The sequence below is a fragment of the Pleuronectes platessa genome, chromosome 15 (genome assembly GCF_947347685.1).
Source record: "Pleuronectes platessa chromosome 15, fPlePla1.1, whole genome shotgun sequence".
NCBI classification, from domain to species: Eukaryota; Metazoa; Chordata; class Actinopteri; order Pleuronectiformes; family Pleuronectidae; genus Pleuronectes; species Pleuronectes platessa.
The window spans coordinates 19,232,049-19,252,552 of NC_070640.1; the positions used below are offsets into that span (position 1 = coordinate 19,232,049).

Below are 20,504 nucleotides of genomic sequence, written 5' to 3' on the forward strand. Positions count from 1 at the left end.
AGATCTATTGAAGCAGATCGCAGGTGCTGCCTCCTCTGAAGAGCATCCACAGGTGGAAGTTGATGTTTCATCCACCCAGAACACTGAGGAGGAGATGCAACCAATCAGAAGCCAGACTGACCTCACTCTCACTCCTCATGTGAAGACCTCAGTCACAGAGGAGGGGGAGGAGGAGAAGCTGCCTGAGGACACTGTTGATGTTGCTCCCACCCAGAACACTGAGGAGGAGATGCAGCCAATCAGCAACCAGACTGACCCAACTATTGATCTCCTGCAGGAGGAGAAAAATAGTGAAATCTTCCAGGGTTATGGTGGAAAGGAGTCAATCGCTTTCAAGATCAAGCTCAAAAAGAAGAGGAAGCGCAAACCTGCTCAAACTCAACCGGTGGCAGGTGCTGCCTCCTCTGAAGAGCAACCACAGGTTGAAGTTACTGTTGATGCTTCATCCACCCAGAACACTGAGGAGGAGACGCAGCCAATCAGCAGCCAGACTGACCTCACTCTCACTCCTCATGTGAAGACCTCAGTCACAGAGGAGGAGGGGAGGAGCTGCCTGAGGACACTGTTGATGTTGCATCCGCCTGGAACACTGAGGAGGAGATGCAGCCAATCAGCTGCCAGACTGACCCCACTCCTCATTTGACGACCTCAGTCACAGAGAAGGAGGTGGAGAAGCTGTATGAGGACACTGTTGATGCTGTGTCCTTACAGAACGCTGACGAGGAGATGCAGCCAATCAACAACCAGACTGACCTAACTCTAACTCCTCATGTTAAGACCTCAGTCACAGAGGAGGAGATGGAGAAGCTATCTGAGGTCTCTGTTGATGTTGCATCGACCCAGAACACTGAGGAGGAGATTCAGCAAATCAGTGAACCGTCTGACTCCACTATCGCTCTCCTAAAGCTGCCGAAAATTAGAGAAATCTCCCAGGGTTATGGTGGATAGGAGCCAGATCAAGATCAGGATCAAGCTTAAAAAGAGGAAGAAGCTCAGACCTGCTTAAACCAAGCCACAGGTGGATGGAGACGCTTTCCAAGATAATTTTTGACAGTTTTCTCAACCATGGCAGCTTGGAGGACACCAGGAGCACTGTTTTTGTCAGTTTAAAGATGGTCCTGACACGGAGCTGGAGGAGGATGGGCCTGTTGCTGCGTGAAATGTTGAACAGCAAAGCAGGTAGTTTACAGTTCTGGAAGACGTCATCGATCAGCTGTTGACATTGATGAAGAGGTGCCCAGCATCTGGCTGAACCTCACTTAGGTGATCCGCCCTCTGCCTCCGGGGGCGTCTCCGTTGAACAGCTTATTCAAGCATCTTGTAAAAAACATTCTAGAAATAAAAGTTTTACATTCCTGATCCCTTCTCTGCTTGGTCACATCATTAATCCAGCTATGAAGATAATGGAAAGAAACCTATAAAGAGTATAGAGCAGTGATTTTCAACCAGTGTGCCGCGGCACACTAGTCTGCGGTGAGAGATCGTCAGTTGTGCCGTGGGAAATTATCTAATATCACCTAATTAACCATTGTTGAGTGTCTGTTGGGTGATACCAACACTATTTGGTCGGTAGATCTAGCTGAGCTGGTCATTTCAAGAGTAGCTCACAGGCGTATAAAGTGTGGGCACCCCTGGTCTGTGCTGTAATAAAGTGTGGCAGATAATGTAATACTCTTCTATTCCAGTGGGTTGAAAGTATTTCTGACAATTGAGAGGTCCGATTACTCAAAGCTGCTTGCAACTGATGAGTGGTGTGCAAAGCTGGCATACCTGGCTGATATATTTCATCATCTGAATGAACTGAACCCACGGATGCAAGGCCGAAATGATAAAATAAATGGATTCCGTTTAAAGGTGCAGCTCTGGCAACAACATGTGCAGCGTGGCAACCTTAAGATGTTCCCACTGACTGAGAAAAGGCATGATGTCAACACTGCTGCAATGTGCGAGGTGATAGGCACACATTTGAAAACTCTTGAGGAGAAGTTGTCATTTCATTTCTCTTCAGCCTTCACAGAATGCCTTGACTGGGTTAGGGACCCATACAGCTCAGCATCAGATGCTGGAAAGGACATGACTTTACAGGAGCAAGAGGAACTCATTGAACTGAAACAAGATCGTGGTTTAAAGCTAAACTTTGCTGATCTTCCTTTGGACAGTTTTTGGCTATCTGCTGCCAAGGAGTTCCCCAATCTTATTATAACAACATATGTGTGAGCTGAGCTTTTTAAGCTTGACTGCGATAAAAACTAAAAACAGACACTGAGAGCTGTTGAAGAAGAGCTTCATGTGTGTCTTTCTTCCATTCCTGCCAGGATATCAGTTTTGTGTTCATCTAAACAGGCCCAGGTTTAACACTGAGTGAGTATAAATACATTTAGAAACAATATTACTAACTATATGCATTATATGTGCTGTGTTAGGCCATAGACGGTCATTTTGTGTAATTTTGATTGGTAATGTGCCCCAGGATTTTGTAAATGTAAAAATGTGCCGCCGCTCAAAAAAGGTTGAAAATCACTGATCTATGGTATGTACGCTACTTTCTACAACAGATAAGTATCTTACAGTACGGACTTTCATGACGGAGTTTCAATAGATGTTACTCCTGTACATCTCTATTAACTCTATCCAGTCTCCATCCAGTTTCCTCCACGATCACCTGAATAAAGCACTTCAAGTTTTCCTGCTAACATGTCTTTGTAGAACACTCTGCGTTTCCAGTACCTGGGAGAGAACCCTTGGTGTTACCACAGAATCCTCATCGTCTAATAACCAAAACCATTACCACTAGTATCAGCTATATTTTGTGTTTCATCCGAATTGTTTGCGAGTGTTAGCATTATAGCCAAGGATTGATTATAAAGATGGATGACATGACTGCTCTGCATAAGTGAAGCCAAAGTGTCTCCATCGTCACCTGGGGGCTGACTGCAGTATATTTTGAAACTCCCTCTTCATCCAGGTTAGTGGACAGGACATGGAACAAATTAAAAAGTCAAAGTGCATGTAAAATAAAAGTTTCCCAAAGATGGTTTCTGTCATTGAAAGCTGTCCTAATCACACTGATGTATTTTCAAGTGCAAGTTTTCAAGAACAGTTGGGTTTAATTACTTATTTGATGCTATAAAAAACGGAGTCAACGTCATGATTGAGCACATGCTTCGGTTGGAACTCGCTACCACGGCTCCATCGTGCAATCGCTACTGTGCAGATTCTGACTCCTGATAGTTTCGTTCGAATCCGGGATAGAGTGGCTCTATATCCGGAGAGAAGACTGAAACTGGAAATGCATTGTCCATGATTAGAAGCAGTTTATGATTATAAGCTAAGGTGATGAGTACTGTAAACATAAAGTTCAACACCTAGCGTTGCGTAAGTACCCAGAGCTGTGAGCATTACTCTGTAGACCTTTCGGGTGTGTCCAAATTCATGTCCAAACACTGCTCTACATTTGCTCACAGCCATTTTGTTACTTGTGTATATGTTACCACTGCAAACGCCTCGTAGTCCAAAAAATTCACAATTGGATAAAAATGTATATCTATGGTATGTACGCTACTTTCTACAACAGTGGTGATCCTACAGTACGGAGTTTCATGACGGAGTTTCAATAGACGTTACTCCTGTACATCTCTATTAACTCTATCCAGTCTCCATCCAGTTTCCTCCATGATCACCTGAATAAAGCACTTCAAGTTTTCCTGCTCCAGAAGAAACATATCTTTGTAGAACACTCTGCTGTTCCAGTACCAGGGAGAGAACCCTTGGTGTTACCGCAGAATCCTCATCGTCTAATAACCAACGACATTACCACTAGTACAGGCTATATTTTGTGTTTCAACTGAATTGTTTGCCAGTGTTAGCATTATAGCCAAGGATTGATTATAAAGATGACTGCTCTGCATAAGTGAAGCCAAAGTGTCTCCATCATCACCTCGTGGCTGACTGCAGTATATTTTGAAAATCCCTCTTCATCCATGTTCATCACGTAAGATAAAAGTTTCCCAAAGATGGTTTCTGTCATTAAAAGTTGTCCTAATCACACTGATGTATTTTCAAGTGCAAGTTTTTCAAGAACAGTTGGGTTTAATTACTTATTTGATGCTATAGAAAACGGGGTCAACGTCATGATTGAGCACATGCTTCGGTTGGACCTCGCTACCACGGCTCCAACGCGCAATCGCTACTGTGCAGATTCTAACTCCTGATAGTTTCGTTCGAATCCGGGATAGTGTGGCTCTATATCCGGAGAGAATTATGAAGTGGAAATGCATTGTCCATGATTAGAAGCAGTTTATGATTATAATCTAAGGTGATGAGTACTTGGCTTCATACCGCACTTGTTCTTGTTTTGGTGGGAATCCGGAGCTTTAGTCCTGTTGCCTTATCTTAAGGGAACAGGGAACTTATCTTATTTGATCTGTGTTATGTGATTTTTGTGTGTCTTGTGACTGTTGACATTTTTTGTATGCTGCTGTCTTGGCCAGGCTTCCCTTGGAAAAGAGGTAATTGTATCTCAACGGGACCGACCTGGTTAAATAAAGGCAAATAAAAATAAAAAATAAAAAAACTTTAAACATAAAGTTCAACACACAGCGATGTGTAAGTACCCAAAGCTGTGAGCATTACTCTGTAGACCTTTCGGGTGTGTCCAAATACTGCACTTCATTTGCTCTCAGCCATGTTGTTACTTGTGTATATCAATCAATCAATCAATCAAATTTTATTTGTATAGCCCATATTCACAAATCACAATTCGTTTCATAGGGCTTTAACATGGTGTGACATCCTCTGTCCTCAACCCTCAACAAGAGTAAGGAAAAACTACTAAAATCCCTTTCGACAGGGTAAAAAGAACGTAGAAACCTCTAAGAGAGCCACATGTGAGGGATCCCTCTCCCAGGACGGACAGAAGTGCAATAGATGTCAAGTGTAGAGGAAAACATCATCAGGATAAAGGTTTAAGCAGCATTGATGAGGGTAAACATTTGAAGGATAACTGAAGGTCAGATACTTGAAGGTCAACTATCTGAGGAGAAATACTATATGTCAAGCAGTCCTGCTGCAATCATGATCCATGATCCACCATCAAGATCGGATGCCAGTATAGTCCACAGTCATTGTCCATTGCCGCCAATTAGAATTCATCATCAGCTGCCACCTCGGTCGTGGTCTGATTCCTGAACTGAAAGTGAGAGATTATTCCACAGCAGAGGGGCTTGATGGCGGAAAGCTTTGGCTCCTATTCTACTTTTAAAGACTTTAGGGACGACAAGTGAGCCTGAATTCTGGGAGCGGAGTGCTCTAGTGGGTTGATAAGGTACTTACAGCTCTTTAAGGTAAAATGGCTCCATATTATTAAGGGCCTTGAAGGTGAGGAGGAGAATTTTAAATACTATTCCAGATTTAACCGGAAACCAGTGTAGCGATGCTAATACTGGATAAATGTGCTCTCTTTTCTTGGTTCTTGTCAGGACAAGTGCTGCGGCATTTTGGACAAGTTGCAGAGTCTCTAACGACTTACTGCTGGAGCCTGATAATAATTACTTACAGTAATCCAGTCTTGATATAACAAAGGCATGGACTCGTTTTTCTGCATCTTTTTGCGAAAGGACATTTTTTAGATATTACGCAAGTGCAAAAGGCGGTACTAGAAATTTGTTATTTGTTATTGCTATATCATTAAATAATTTATCTCCAAGGTGTTTATAAGTATTATAACCTTTGGTTTATCTGAGTTTAATAAAGAAAATTGCGGTCATCCAGGTTTTTATGTCCTTGAGACATGTTCGAAGTTTAGTTGATTGATTACTTTGTTCAGGTTTTAATAAAAAGTATAACTGGGTGTCGACCGCCTAGCAGTGGAAATTTACAGAGTGTGTCCTAATCATGTTTCCTAGTGGAAGTATATACACCATGGTTAACTTTGGTGCGCACAGAGATGACTCATCTTTGATTTGCACAAATTGGAAGCGATCATAAAAATAAGATTTAAACCAGTTTAGGGCAGTGAATTAACTGTTCTAGTCTCTGAAATAAAATGTGATGGTCAATTGTGTTGAATGCTGTACTGAGATCTAACAGAACGAGGACAGACACAAGTCCCTGATCTGAAGCTATTAGAAGGTCGTTAGTGACTTTTGCTAAGGTTGTCTCTGTGCTGTGATTGGCTCTAAACCCAGACTGAAAGTCTTCATATTTATTATTTTCCTGGAAAAACTCACACAGCTGAACTTTTTCTAAGATTTTAGACAGGAAGGGGAAATTAGATATTGGTCTGTAATTGGCTAAAACCTTTGGGATAAAAATGTATATCTATGGTAGGTACGTTACTTTCTACAACAGATAATGATCACAAATAATGATGATTGTTAGTGTCTGAAATCTTCCTACTCACTGTCAAGAAAACTACTGAGTGTCCTTGACTGAGTGAACAAGTGAGCTTGTTCAGACACAGTGATGACACAGTTGTTTTTTTTACACTTGCAATCCCACCAAAGTTTAGACAGGGCTCCTTGTAGACAATTTCCAATGTATATTGACGTCTCCTTTGGAATAGGCTTAGCCACATCTAGATTTGGATTTTTGATTCCAGCACAAGATGTTCCCTTCACTAATCTCTCGGGATTAGAAGGAAGTGCACACAAGTGAGGAAAATTTTTTTTTTTCAGATGGAAAAACCTTTCATGCAATGTAGTTTTTATATGTGAACAATTTCATACCGAAATGGTAGAAATGCAACGGTTCACTTTGATTGCAACAACAGTGTGTTTGCCACCTTCCTTCACCTGAGAGAGAGTGGAAATAAGAAATGCAAAGCACCTCAGTATATGAAAGGGAGAGGTTGGATTGTTGGGTGGTTGTGAGAAACACACAAACCCGACGCAGAAATATGATAAAACATAAGAAGGCTTAGTGTCCTCATGTGGTGACATGAGAGCAGGCAAACAAGCTGAACTGTGGCGTACGCTTTCTATCTCTGCTGTGCAAGCAGGAAGAGAGTTGAGAGATAAGGTTTGATTGCACATTCAGCGGAGGGATGTCTGTTGCATATGTTGCAACTGTTGAGTTCCAAACAAGTCAAGTCTCGTCTCCCCAACAACATTTTTGCCAATTTATTGTGAAACTGAAGCATCAAAGAAAGAGAGGTAGTGAAAATTCAGAGGAGGCAGTGATGAGGTGAGTGACATGCTGCACCCATGAGTGGAGAGAGAGAGTGAGAGAGAGAGAGAGAGAGAGAGAGAGAGAGAGAGAGAGAGAGAGAGAGAGAGAGAGAGAGAGAGAGAGAGAGAGAGAGGAAGTCCAACACCTCAGGACTTCTTGCTTCAGACGTCACTGATGAGAGGAAGGAGGCAGAGGACCCTTGCCACCAGTGAGGAAAGAGTCAGAGGCAACCAGGACGCACAGAGAGTGGAGTCTGAGTGCTTGGATTAAGAGAGAGAGAGAGAGAGAGACCCTCCTCTCTGCAGGTTAGCCCATGACAGAAGATGAAAAGCCAGATCACCAATGCCCTCGCTGACTTCTTTTTTGAGTATGAGACCCCTCGCCAGGTGTTGGTCAGGAACAGTAAGGTGGGAGTGGTGTGCCGTCTGATCCAGCTGGGAGTCGTGGCTTACATCATTGGGTAAGAATCTCACAATTCGCCTACTTTTGCTGTTTTTGTTTTACTATATGGCAGCTTTTGTATAGCCTTGGAGGGACGCAGCGTGATGCAGGACCTCTCCGAGTGCACATTCCTGCAACTTCAGTATTAACATACAGTTTGACATAAAAACTGACTGTGTTCTTCATTTTGCATTTCGTTTGAAAAAAAAAGAGAAAAACCTGAGGCCTCTTGTTTGACTTTGACCGTAGTGCTATATGTAAGTATTGACTGTTTGAGTGATGCCGGGAGAGACGAGAACATGAGATGACAGGATCACAAGATCACTGTTGTTATTTGCCCGTCTAAAGTTGAGACCAAGCAGCTGCATGCTTTATAACTTACGCATCATCCACACACTTGCTTGGACATGTTGCCTTTGTGCCTTGGAAAGTCACTCAGGAGAGCGGAGAGAGGAGAGCTTGTTGTTAATTAATCTCACTTCAGATGACACCATTTCAGTTTTCAGTTTGGGATGACTCAGGGGCAGTTGTTTGTGTGTTTGACATTCTTCCTCTGCACCTCTGAGCAGCAGAACCTGAGGAGCTGGGTGTGATGAACGCGCTGAGACATATGCTAACACAGATAACAATCAACCGCTGCCCAATTCACTGCCAAATGGCACAGAGATGTGTTACCTTCTGCTGCTGGTGGTGATCAGTGACCAGAACTGTGACAGAGAAAGACAAATTTAAGAACATCTCCTCTTGCTGATGGCAAGGACTCCTTCCCTTTGATTTAAACTGATTTGAAATGGCACACATGGTTTCTCTTTGTGGTTCACATCTTATCACTGTGCTTTAATCTTCACAAGCCCCAGAGCCAGAAAAAGTTCACCATCACCATTTCTGTAATATAAAAAAAACTGATATAAATTACACATTATATTTGCACTTTGGGCTGATGCAATTTTAAAAAAAAGTGAACAGATGCAGAGTGCTTCAAATGTTTGGCTCGGTTGGCATCAGGGCTGTGTGTGCATGACAGAGCTTGCACCCTGTCACCTGTCTTTTTGCAGCCATCAGGCCGCTTTGAGGTTGGGGCAGTGATGGACATGAACGGAGAGGTGATTATAAAGCTGTCCAGATTCTCCTTCTCACCATTCAAGCACCGGGGCTGACAGGTCGGAGCTGCCGTCTGCCCGTGTCTCTCAGGCACTTGCAGTGAACCGGTGTCTCGTTGGCCGCCTTGTCCCGCAGGAAGTTCTAAATTTTTATTTTGCCTTATACAAACACACACTACTCAAACTTTTATTTTTGAGATATTAAATGGAAAATATTTCAAAATGCACTTATTTTCCAGTTATATGTTTCTGCTTTTACTCACTTATTCCTCATTCATGAAACATGCACCAGGGTTTAGCAGTACACATACAACACAGAGCTTTGCATTAAAACAAATGCACAAGTTCCCATTCATGGCTTTGAAAATGTTTTATACATCACTCAAAAGTAAATCTCTAAAATAAAGCATACACTAATTTAATGGAGGACAGCAGCAAAACCATTATGTCTGTTCTTTTAATTAATTCCCATCTTGTTGCTTTTAGGTTGACAAAAAAATGCCAATCCATAGTTTGCATCTTAAAGTGATTAGTTGGAGCTGGAATTTTTCATTCATTCATTCTAATTTGTCTTCACAAAACGAAGACTAATCTCGGCGCCACAGTATGGTGGAAGGAGAAAGCCCTCTCAGCACATGAAGGAGCTGCCTTGTCTCTGCGTCGCCTTCTGTCGGAGCAGATACAGATCTCACTTAGACTGCTGTTTCGGGAGGATTCTTCCATTATTTCATGCTCATGCGTTTCTTTATTCCGTTAATTCGTCTATTTCTTATTCCCCCCCTCCACATCCGCTGCAGTGTTAGCTCCAACTTACATAATTTGATTGGCCAAGCTGATATGCTCATTATGCACCTTATTTCTCTCTGCTAAGATGTTTTGTTCGTCTGTTGCTGTAAGGTGCTCTCATTGTACGCAGACAAATGAACGTGTGCAGCAATGCAAACCGTCCTGCAGGCTTTCTGCCCGGGCATAATTACTTTTCACAGCCTAGCTCCACATGCGCGTGTGTGTACATACAGTATCTGTCCAGTGCAGGCCAGCTGTTAGTCATATCCCTCCTGGCCACACAAAGAGTGAGCAACACGATGAGAAGCTTCACTCTGCAGAGTTCAGAAAAGTAGTGCACTCGAGTGTGAAGTGGGGTTTTGCCTGATGCCAATCCTTTTATGTGATGAGGGATTCAGGCACTTGTTCTTAAGTTAGTCAATGCGACATAGCTGCAGTTTTTAGCCAGATAAAAAAAGGAATATTTAACATTTGCTGTATAAATAAAAAATGTATTTAAATCCGGAGTTCAGTACATTTCAAATCTCTCTATGGCTCATTACCACAGATTGAGAAAATGTTTAGTTCCTTTACTTAGGTAAAAACATCAATACAGAAATGTAATATATTCCTTTAAAAATAAATCCTGCATTTAAAATTCAAATAAATTACTGAGATTGTATTATGTAAATTCAATTGCTCTACAATATATATGAGAGATATATATGAGATGAACAGCTTTGTTTTACTTTTACTTGCTAATTTATAAATAAATACTTAAGTATAGTTAAATGGTTCCCAATTTAGGTCATTCATCTGTGAATGAGCACAATAGCTCTACTGACTGAAACCGCAATTACTCACAGTGTGTTTACTTCCAACTTGTGCTGATTTTAACTTTTGAGGTCTATCTAACGTGTTACTTTTTCTTACATATTTTGAAACTGGTAAGTTACCACCTTGAAAAAGAACTATTTGTAAATGTCACGGACAATAACATTCACATGTGAGCCTGTGAGGTGTGCTGATGGCATCCGGGGTCACTGTGCAGGCTATCAACATCACACTTACACATGCAGTCGCCTGTGGGGCTCAGATGTTTGGCTGAGGTCGAGTGGGAGTTGGAGGTGCTGACATGCCTGACAGGACACTTTGTGTGTCCCCCTGCAGATGGGTTTTCATCTACGAGAAAGGCTACCAGTCCACGGACACGGCAGTCAGCTCCGTCTTCACCAAAATGAAAGGCGTGGGCTACACCAGTGTGAATGGATATGAGAGAATCTGGGACGTGGCTGACTACGTCTTCCCACCGCAGGTAGGTGGTTGAAAGTGAATGGTGAAGATTTTTATTTTGCACCTGATACAAGTTACCGACCATAGTTGAGATTATATCAAATCTGGGTCGGAGTCAAATGTCATGACATCCGCAGTCCATGAATCCAGCTGTCAGAGTGATTAAACATCAACCTGAGTCGGATGAGCTGCGTCAAATGCTTTGTTTACCCAAAATTTTGCTGGTTCAAGTTATCTATGGGAAGCAAAGAAAGTAATCCACAATGAAGGCTGTCATGTTTGCTCTGAGGTGTGGGTGTGTAGGCTTTGGCTTGGCTTTATGAGTAAGTGAAGAAGACATCTCTGTGTTCAAGTGTGAAGCTGGAGCCAGCAGTGAGGTAGCTTAAATTAGCACAACAGATAACCCGGCTCTATTGTGCTTCAAATAAGTTACAAAGACATAACACATTTAATGAGCTTTTAGAGATGCAGGCAGATTATTTACCCTTCATATATAATTATTATTACATGTCATTTGGCTGGCGCTTTTGTCCAAAGCGACTTACATTTTTAGTACACTCAACATTCTTGTTGGAGAACGCCCACTCTAGCCCCTAGGCCACTCTGCCCCTATAAAATAACAATACTGTTTCCCTAGCTTCTTCCTGTCATTTCCAAAATAATTATTCAATATGAATGAATATTCCTTTATGTTGAAAAATTGTGGGGAATGACCTTTTTTAATTTGAATGTGTTTGTGATATGAGCAGGGTTACAATGAGAAACACCTGATTAATGTTTGACCTTCCACCAACAATAAACTGAATGTTGCATAAGAACCATTGTGTCATTTTATTGCATAAATAAATGGAGATATAATAGCATATTCCTTCCTTTAATCCTAAACCTCAGGGGGACTCATCATTTGTGGTGATGACAAACTACATCGTAACTGAAGGTCAGACTCTGGGAAAATGTCCAGAGGTATGTGAATAGGCTCTTTGGTTTTCATTTCTCTTTCTAACTGTTTTCCTCTTCCCCCCTCTGTTTTCTTTGTGTCCGTCTCACTTCCATAAATAGTAAAACAAAACGGAAACCGTGTCCCATTCCGAGACTGTTTGTGTAAATGGATAATTGTGTAGCAAATTGCAACACATTCTATTTAAGTTTAATGGTTTCAAGATGACATAAACAGTGGTTCCTTGTGTGCTGCAGAGTATCCCAATAAATGCTAAACTTCATTTTCACAATGTCATGTGATTTTCACCTTTAAAGCCTTCTAGTTTATTCACGTCCACATTCCACTGTTGCCTACGCCCACTGACCCCGATCTCTTGTTTACAACAGCTCAAAGGCAAGAACAACTGCAGCTCGGACGCCGACTGTGAAGGAGGGAATTTGAAACGTACGGGACATGGTAAATCCTGACGGCCTGACAGTGTATGACCTAGGAAGTCCCCACTGAGGAACCGTCTCGTTTGCCTGTGGCCAAACTCAGATCAGTCCCGATCTTTGGCTTTTCATATGCTTTGTTTTGTTTCCCCTGGAGACGAAAAAGCCTGTCTTATACTTCTGTAAAGCCAGTGATGGGACTGTGATGTACTGAGGGAGGTAGAGAGGATCATTCTGGAGAAGTGTATTTGCAAAATGGGCAGTGGCTTTTAAGATCTGCCATTGAATGGGCTCACACAGTATAAACTAAAACACACCAGATCTGACTCATCCCTGTGGCTGCTAGGGTAAACACTCGCATGCAACTTACGCATACACTTGTCTAGCACGTAGAAAAAAACTGATTTATATCAACAATCTAGAGTTAGCATCCAAACACATAGTGTGTGTTCTTATATCATGTTGATCACCCTGCCTTGAGTAAGTAGACACAGGCATATGAAAACAGGCGGTGAATATGAGCTCAGAAACAATATTAAATTCATCCAGATGAAAGCGTTTTTTTAATAGGTTCAAACATCTACTGCATTGATGTTAAGTTCAAAGAGCGCTTATATAAATTTATAGTCCCCCATCTGTCCCAGGGTTAAATCTGAAGCCATTAAAGTCCCCTGTGTCACACTTCCCCTTCAATAAGACCAGTGTTAGCTAAAGCTTTAGATCTGTCTGTTTCATACCAGACAATTTCACCTTGAGGTGCCAGTGCCTCTTCAGAGGCGGCCAACTGTCTCTGTGCTGGAAGACAAGTAAACATAAGGGGGGTGGTGGGCCTGGAGCTGTAGTATGGTGAAAGGTCAGAGATTGAAGCCAAGTAACCCAACGAGCGCCTTTTGGGGAACTGTCTGTGAAGTCGCCCTGCACACGATGAGAGGAACTGATACAAACAAAACTAATCACACAAAGGAGAGATAAAGGAAACAGCTATTTCAGCGTTTTGGTCCACTTTTATATCTCGCTCACTGCTCTGGATGCTAATTCAAGATAAGATGACGAGTGGGGGCGGGAAATGTTTCAAGCGAATGCCTTGTTTCTGCTGCTTGAAACACATTCCCTTCTGTTTTAATATTTTCTACATGGTAAATTCTGTTTCAAGGGCAAATGACGGGAGTCTGTGTGAACACCACGAAGACCTGTGAGGTGTTGGCTTGGTGCCCTGTTGAGGATGATACCATTATACCAGAGTACGTGGAAACACTGAACTATCCATTATGTGATGATAGATTTTGTAGGGATTTTGTGTTCTGTACGTTATTCTTTTATCTTTTCCATTCCAGTCCTCCTCTGTTGATGTCTGCCGAAAACTACACTCTGTTCATCAAAAACTCCATAACCTTCCCCTTATTCGATGTCACAAGGTGAGGGACCTCATTCATGTCAACTTTCATTTAGCTAGGCAGATGCAAAATGTGATTATAACTAAAGAAACTAGGATGGCACTCATCAGAACACCTACCTCCGCCTAAGCCCAACAGTTTCCTCATAAAACCACAATTAAATTCACTCAATCTGGATTTTTATTTGGATCTGCGGCAAACTGCACAACATCATTAATACCACTCTCCTAAACACGCCTGGATCTTTTCATCAAGGTCCATGAATTATTCTCTGACAAGAAATACAAAAAACACACTTTATATCCATTTCAGTCATGATGTAGATGATAAAAAAATGATACTGTTGTGTAACTTGCTTCAAGAAAAAAAAAATCATAAGAAATCAGTTGGAGATAAAAGACTTTAATTTATCATCAAACATCCATACATCTATTCATCCAGCCATTAACTATACCAACAATCCTTTTAGGGTGATGTCTATAGGGCTGTCTAATAGAGACAAATAAACCATTCACCTCTATGGGCAATTTAGAGTTGCTTTTATCTAAACAAATTCATGCAATACATTCTGTTTCCCTGAAGTTTGACATAAATCTGCGTTTTCAGGAGTAACCTGGTGGACGGCATTGATGCAGCATACATCAACAAATGCTACCATGATCCGAAGGATGATCCACTGTGTCCAATATTCAGACTGGGAGACATAGTTAGACTGTCTGGCTTTGATTTTGAAACAATTGCCAGAGTGGTAAGTTGGCTACATAAATTCAACACTGAATATGTTGGGATCATCTTTTGGTGCCTTGTTTTGTTCCTTGTGTTCCAGTGGAGACTTGGTCGATGTATCATGGGCTTGTGTCTTGACAGGGAGGGGCCATTGGCATTGTGGTCGACTGGACATGTAACTTTGATGTGGCTGTCAAACACTGTATACCAAAATACAACTTCCATGGTCTGTATGGAAACCCTGAGGAGAAAGACAAAACCAAAGCATCAGTAGGCTACAACTTCAGGTGTGTAAATACACTTCAGTGAATTAAAAGGAGCAGTGTGTATGATTTAGGTCAATCTATTGGCAGGGATGAACGCATAATTATGTGTGGTGAATTTGTGTGTTTTGTACCGACACTGAACTGTGCAGTCAGTGTGTAAATAGATGATTGATAAAGAGGTGTACATAGAGAAGAACTGTACGAACGTGAGAATGAATGTGTGAAAGTGACCTCTAGCGTAAAGCACTTTGAGTGGTTGGTAAGACGGTAAGATGATGATGATGATGATGATGATGATGATACCCGATGCTGGTTCTCCAGGTTTGGGTCAGTCAGCGTTGAGGAGAGAGACAATTCTTTGAAAAGGTTAAATTTGAAAAAAATGAACTGACAATTTGTAAGATTTTATTTCAGAATGTGGTTTGAGCTTCTTATGCAGTTGCATTTGTCCTTGTAACTCAACCATTACAGCATGTTCATTGCCAGGCTTACATGTGGGTTTTGTTCACTCTGATTGTGACATGACTCCTATGCCGGCCTGAAGAAACCACCCTGAAGCATATATATCTACCGCACGTTTTTATGTTAATATCCATAATTGCAGATGAAAGTAATTGCTAATAAGATTTTTCTTTTTGATTTGCGAGTAGCCTTTTTGACATTTGGGGAAATAAGCGCTCTCACTTCTCTCGAGAGTGAGATGGGGAATTTGATACCACTCAAGTGACTGTACATAAAGTATGAAGCTGGAGCCAACTGCTGGTTAGGAAATAGGGGAAATGGCAATTTTAGTTCTGTTTTACACGATAACACTGTAGAACACCACAAAGTGTTGGTCGTAGCTTCCCTTTGTTGTGATGGAGGATACATGGAAGATACACCATGTTACTTTGTGGCTATACAGGTGCTGGTAAAACTATTGTTAGCTGTTAGCTTTGGATGGAGCCAAGCTAGCTGTTTTCACTGTGTCCAGCTCTTGACTTTAACTAACCGTCTTCTGGCTGTATCTTGTCTTTCACATTGTCCTGTTCGTCTAACATGGACAAAGAGGCACAGTTATTGAAATAAATTTGTATAGGTCCAATGCTCCGGCAACATTTTGCTCAGTCATCTCTTGTTTTGTGAAGAAAAGATACCTCAGTTGCAATTACCTCCACTAGCGAAGTCATGTTTTCACCGGTTCATTCATTTGTTTGTTGGTAATCAAGATTACACAGAAATTACAGAGCGGATCACCGAGAAACTTTGTGTAAAGATGCAATGTGGGTCGGGGAAGAACACACTCATTTTTTTTTATTACATAGCCAGACAGGACGTTCTATAACAATTTCACACTTTAACCGATATCTATGCATGTGTGAAGTTTGGTGCCATTTGATTGAATTTAAAGACTGTTGTGATGTGATGTATGCGCTCTACTTAATGCCCTTCTGATTTACAAAATCAGTAAAATACTGCTGACGGACATTTCTATTCTCCTGATGGTATACCATCTATATTAGGCTCACTTGATTTCTCCGTGCACTGAAGTGAACTCACTGTTGGCTCCTGGTGCTGCTCTGCTCCAGGTCTGTGTGTGCTGACTGCAGACAGCCTCAGTACAAACACAGTTTATAATGTTTACTCTCCGTCAGTTCAAACGGCTCAATGTGGCTGCTGAGATCTGTCTCAAACTGTCACTTGTTAGTATTCAGAGTGCTCTGCGAATCTTCTATTCTCTCTGTGCTCACACATGCACCATCACTACCAGGCATTATCTACATAATGGTAATGCTACTTGGCAGTAGTGTTGTTGACTGTAGTTGCTGGGTTAGCCTTCAATACTATCCCACCAGCATTATCATTTATTCATAAATAAAAATGAATGGATGTTTCCCTTTTTTACAAGATAAATCTAATTGTTAAGGTTTACCATATAACATTAAATGAATTATAGGGAATATGTGTGGAAAAATGTAAATATTTACTAAATGCTTTGTCAAAATATTGCTTTTATTGTTGTGACATATTATAGGTATGCAAGGCATTATTTTGAGGATAAAGTTCAGAAGAGAACCCTTCTCAAAGTCTTTGGGATCAGATTGGATATCATTGTGCAGTCCCTGGTACGTGATGTATTTACACAAATTTCTAACTTGAGCATTAGGACGAAAAACATTATTTTGATAAGTTGGCACTCTGTTGTTGACAGGCAAGAAAGTTCGACATCATCCCAACCCTGATGGCGATAGGCTCTGGAGTGGGAATTTTTGGAGTGGTATGTTGCACCTGTAAGAATTGTTTTTCATTGCTTGTGAAACACCTTAAATAAAAACTAATGTAACTCTGTTTGAAATACTTTTTCAGGCCACTGTCGTATGTGACTTGATGCTGCTCTACCTGCTGCCTAAAAGAGAGTTTTACAAGAACATGAAATTTAAACATACAGATTCACATGTACCGGTAAGATCTATTCCATATTAAATCATTTAAGTATCGCATGTAAATTACTGCTGTAAACACAAGATGGCAGCAGATGTGCATTTAACAATATCACTACGTACAGTTCTTCTCTATGTACACCTCTTTATCAATCATCTATTTACACACTGACTGCACAGTGAAATTTAAACATACAGATTCACATGTACCGGTAAGATCTATTCCATATTAAATCATTTAAGTATCGCATGTAAATTACTGCTGTAAACACAAGATGGCAGCAGAGGTGCATTTAACAATATCACTACGAACAGAAACGGTGCTGCCAAAAGTACTACATTCCTCTTTAGAATTCTTTATCTAAACATGCATTTCAGTTCTTGTGAAGGACGACGTAGTAGAACCAGAAACACGGGAAAAGTAAACTTCGGAAATTAACGCTGTTTATTCCCTGAACCATCTGTGCTTTGAAAAGTGGAGCCATTTATCTGATTGAAGCTGAATCTCAGATCAGCTCACCCCGACAGTGTCCCTATTTCACCAGAACATTTTGTATTTACAGCAGGACAGTGAGTTGCTTGGTTTAGACACATGTGTCCACTCCACCCTTGAAGCAAATTGAAGACCAGTCCAACGTGCTATAGAGGTCACGACAGTAGAGTAGATGTTTCTTTTCTTTGTTATGACGAGAATCCTGATTTACCTGAGACGTGTCTACAGCTCCTTTCCTACTTTTATTTCACAGGATCCTGACTCAGAGGCAGGTAGCGTAGAAACAGAGGCATCTAAAGTAAGCCATTCACACTGTATACCTTTTTTTATTAAAATATGTCATGATTGTTGATTCATTAATTTATCTGCTTTTCTTGTGTAGAAGTGACCTGGGGGGCCAATGTTCATGCCAGAGGCCATGCTGCTTTGAAGGTTTCTGCACTGGAACCCTACCCTAGACCGTGCAAGACAACACAAACACACTTTCACAAATGGACTTGAACCGAGAAGGAAAAAATGTCAAAAGACATGGATACACGGGCCCTCGATTCCTTGCAGATCTCCTTCAGAACCTCTTTCCAACGTCCTCCCACTCTTAAAGCCATCCTGAGAGAATAAGACTCTCGCTGTTGATGGAGTAGCTCAGCTTTATGTGTACTTTATTGGGTGTAACTCGGTTTTCTTCTGTTCACACACTGGGTGTAACCTGCACCTTCCTTCACTGTTCTCCACATCCGCCCTGGTGGTGGAACACCTCCTGGCACGCTGCAGCGATCCTGTGTGTATACACATCATCGTCATCGTAACTCATCCATAGCCTCCGTGACTGTCTCTGTCACAGCAGGACACACACGTGATGGGTGGATGTGCCACCGTCAGAGTGACTCATCCCTTCCCCAGTGAATTCAATAAAAGATGTACAGTGATGGTCCCGATGTTTCTCTTGTCTCACAGTGCAAGTCGTAGAAAAAACTTCATATACGAAATATCAAAAATGTAATTTTGTTTTTTACGTTTATGTGTAGGTGTATAAAAGCAACTAAAAAATGTGCTTCTTTCTATATTGGTACATATTTACATTGCACTAACTGCATTCCATAGGGATGTGCCAGGCGTCTGTTTTCATACGGGTGACCTATGGGGGCTGAAACATCCATAAACGGAGACGGACGGCAGGCACCTTCAAAACACACACACACACACACACACACACACACACACACACACACACACACACACACACACACACACACACACACACACACACACACACACACACACACACACACACACACACACACACACACACACACACACACACACACACACACAATACACACAATACACACAATACACAGCAGCCACTCCAACGGCCCCTGACTTCATGTGCTCACTCGCTCTCCCACAGTCCTCCTCATGTGGATACAACAGTCACCTGAAATCATGAGAAATTAGTCATTCACTTAACGTGCTTCAACTGGAGCGACTGCCCCCATTGATTCTCCTCTGTGTTTCACTGCTGCCCCAGCACTTGGCTATAGAGAATTTAAGGTGGGCAACTTCCGCCAAAGCTGCACATTCCCTTACAGGTTTGAGCCTGTATTCCTAAGTCGAGGGAACGGCAGCAAATATTGATGAAGAGGGAATTTTGAACATCATCCAAGATAATAAAGTGTCATGGATTATCTACCAGGATCAGCTGTAACAGGTTTTAAAAGGATAATGTAGGTGACCACTAAGATAGGGAAATTCAAATTCATCATGTCTGGAACAAGTCATGTAAAAGTAGTTCTAGAAGTATGAATGGTTTTCCTATAAAAAAAACTCACAGACACACCCTCTTCATGATGAACTTTTAGCCAACAACAATTCAGATTCATTCTGATATGATTCCAAAAGAAAAAAGGCAGGACAGCTCTTAAGGTGGAAAACTTTTTTGCTCATATATGTCAGTTCAGGAATGAACGCAAACAAATGAATAGGCATTATAAATGGTAAAAAAAAAAAAAAAAAGCATTGTCTCCTTGTTTAAATTTCCTCAAATTGTGATTCATGGTATTTGAGGTATTAATATATGATCAAATAATTGTTGGCTGGGTGATTGAGAAGACAGCTCTGAACCTGGCTCTTACAGTACTTTGGTGTTATGCATCATTACAGAAGTAAAACCCAGCGAGCTCCAGAGTTGTACAACTTTCACAATTCTGTCATCATGCAGATATGCAAACCAAAACCAGTTTATTCAAAACCAGTCGAGTTGCTGAAGCCGATTCAGCGCAGGCAGAAGAGGAAGTTTCAGAAACATAATTTGAGTTTCATTTTGTAAAAATTCTCAAAAACCAAGCAGCAGCTCTGTGACATGCAGAGAGTGATGCATCAAAGAGCACAGGAGATTATGAGAGCATACAAATACACAGTAAATATGGTCTTTTACAGGTGAACACAGTTTTTTCTCTGGATTAATTACTGCACTGTGTGTCGTGGCTGGCAGGCACCAGTAGAAGCAGTAATGTCAACATTTATGTGTAAGTGGGAAAAGTGCAAACATTTAAATATAAGTGATGTTTTAGCAAGAACAACTAAAGCATGCACAAAAGGATGATTGGCCGGATTCCTCTGACATGAGCCAATAATACACAGATGATTATTTATAATGCACCTCTAACACACACACACACACAATGTAAAGCTGGACACACCTACGTAAAAAATAAGTGTTGTACAGCATTAAAGCAAATAAAACAAACATTTCAACATCTTTTACTTTTTGGTTCGATCAGCCCTTCATTGAAGGTTACTCTGCAAACACAGTACACCTCCCTGCTGTCACTCACTGCACCTGATCCTCAGCACAGACAGGAAAACACAAAAGAGGAGCACAATCCTCGGACACAAAGTCACACAAAGACATTTCAGACAATGATATGCATGCCTCAACTGTTCTCCTGAACAATAAAAGTAAAAAATTATATAAAGATCTACATTCCCCAGGAGCCACATGATTTTTGATTTTGCAATTAGGTCACTGTCTCTATGAGCACAAACCCAGAAACATGGACACTAACATC

At 41.3% G+C, this 20,504-nt stretch overlaps 1 protein-coding gene across 3 annotated transcripts; it reads left to right on the top strand.

Annotated features, from left to right (window-relative positions):
* The first annotated feature begins 7,088 nt into the window (after nt 1-7,088).
* On the top strand, nt 7,089-18,363 carry p2rx1 (purinergic receptor P2X, ligand-gated ion channel, 1). 3 transcript variants are annotated; one of them, XR_008341910.1, is made up of 14 exons: nt 7,089-7,627; nt 10,644-10,788; nt 11,658-11,729; nt 12,093-12,150; nt 13,291-13,378; nt 13,472-13,552; nt 14,138-14,279; nt 14,399-14,544; nt 16,538-16,628; nt 16,715-16,780; nt 16,870-16,965; nt 17,507-17,590; nt 17,690-17,734; nt 17,819-18,363. XR_008341910.1 is itself a non-coding variant. In XM_053441727.1 (13 exons), exons 1-13 carry the CDS (start codon nt 7,491-7,493, stop codon nt 17,822-17,824), a joined length of 1,185 nt encoding a protein of 394 aa, XP_053297702.1. In that variant the 5' UTR covers nt 7,102-7,490; the 3' UTR covers nt 17,825-18,363. The 3 variants fall into 3 exon arrangements, 1 of the variants encoding a protein (XP_053297702.1); XR_008341909.1 differs by having other exon boundaries at nt 7,094-7,627; nt 12,093-12,162; XM_053441727.1 differs by lacking the exon at nt 17,507-17,590 and having other exon boundaries at nt 7,102-7,627; nt 12,093-12,162.
* Nucleotides 18,364-20,504: the final 2,141 nt, after the last annotated feature.

Coding starts and splice junctions, on each gene's coding strand:
- p2rx1 (XM_053441727.1), top strand. CDS start 7,491: ATGAAAAGCCAGATCACCAATGCCCTCGCTGACTTCTTTTTTGAGTAT. Junction 13,553..14,137: donor CCCTTATTCGATGTCACAAG/GTGAGGGACCTC, acceptor CTGCGTTTTCAG/GAGTAACCTGGTGGACGGCA. Junction 16,966..17,689: donor ATACAGATTCACATGTACCG/GTAAGATCTATT, acceptor TTTATTTCACAG/GATCCTGACTCAGAGGCAGG.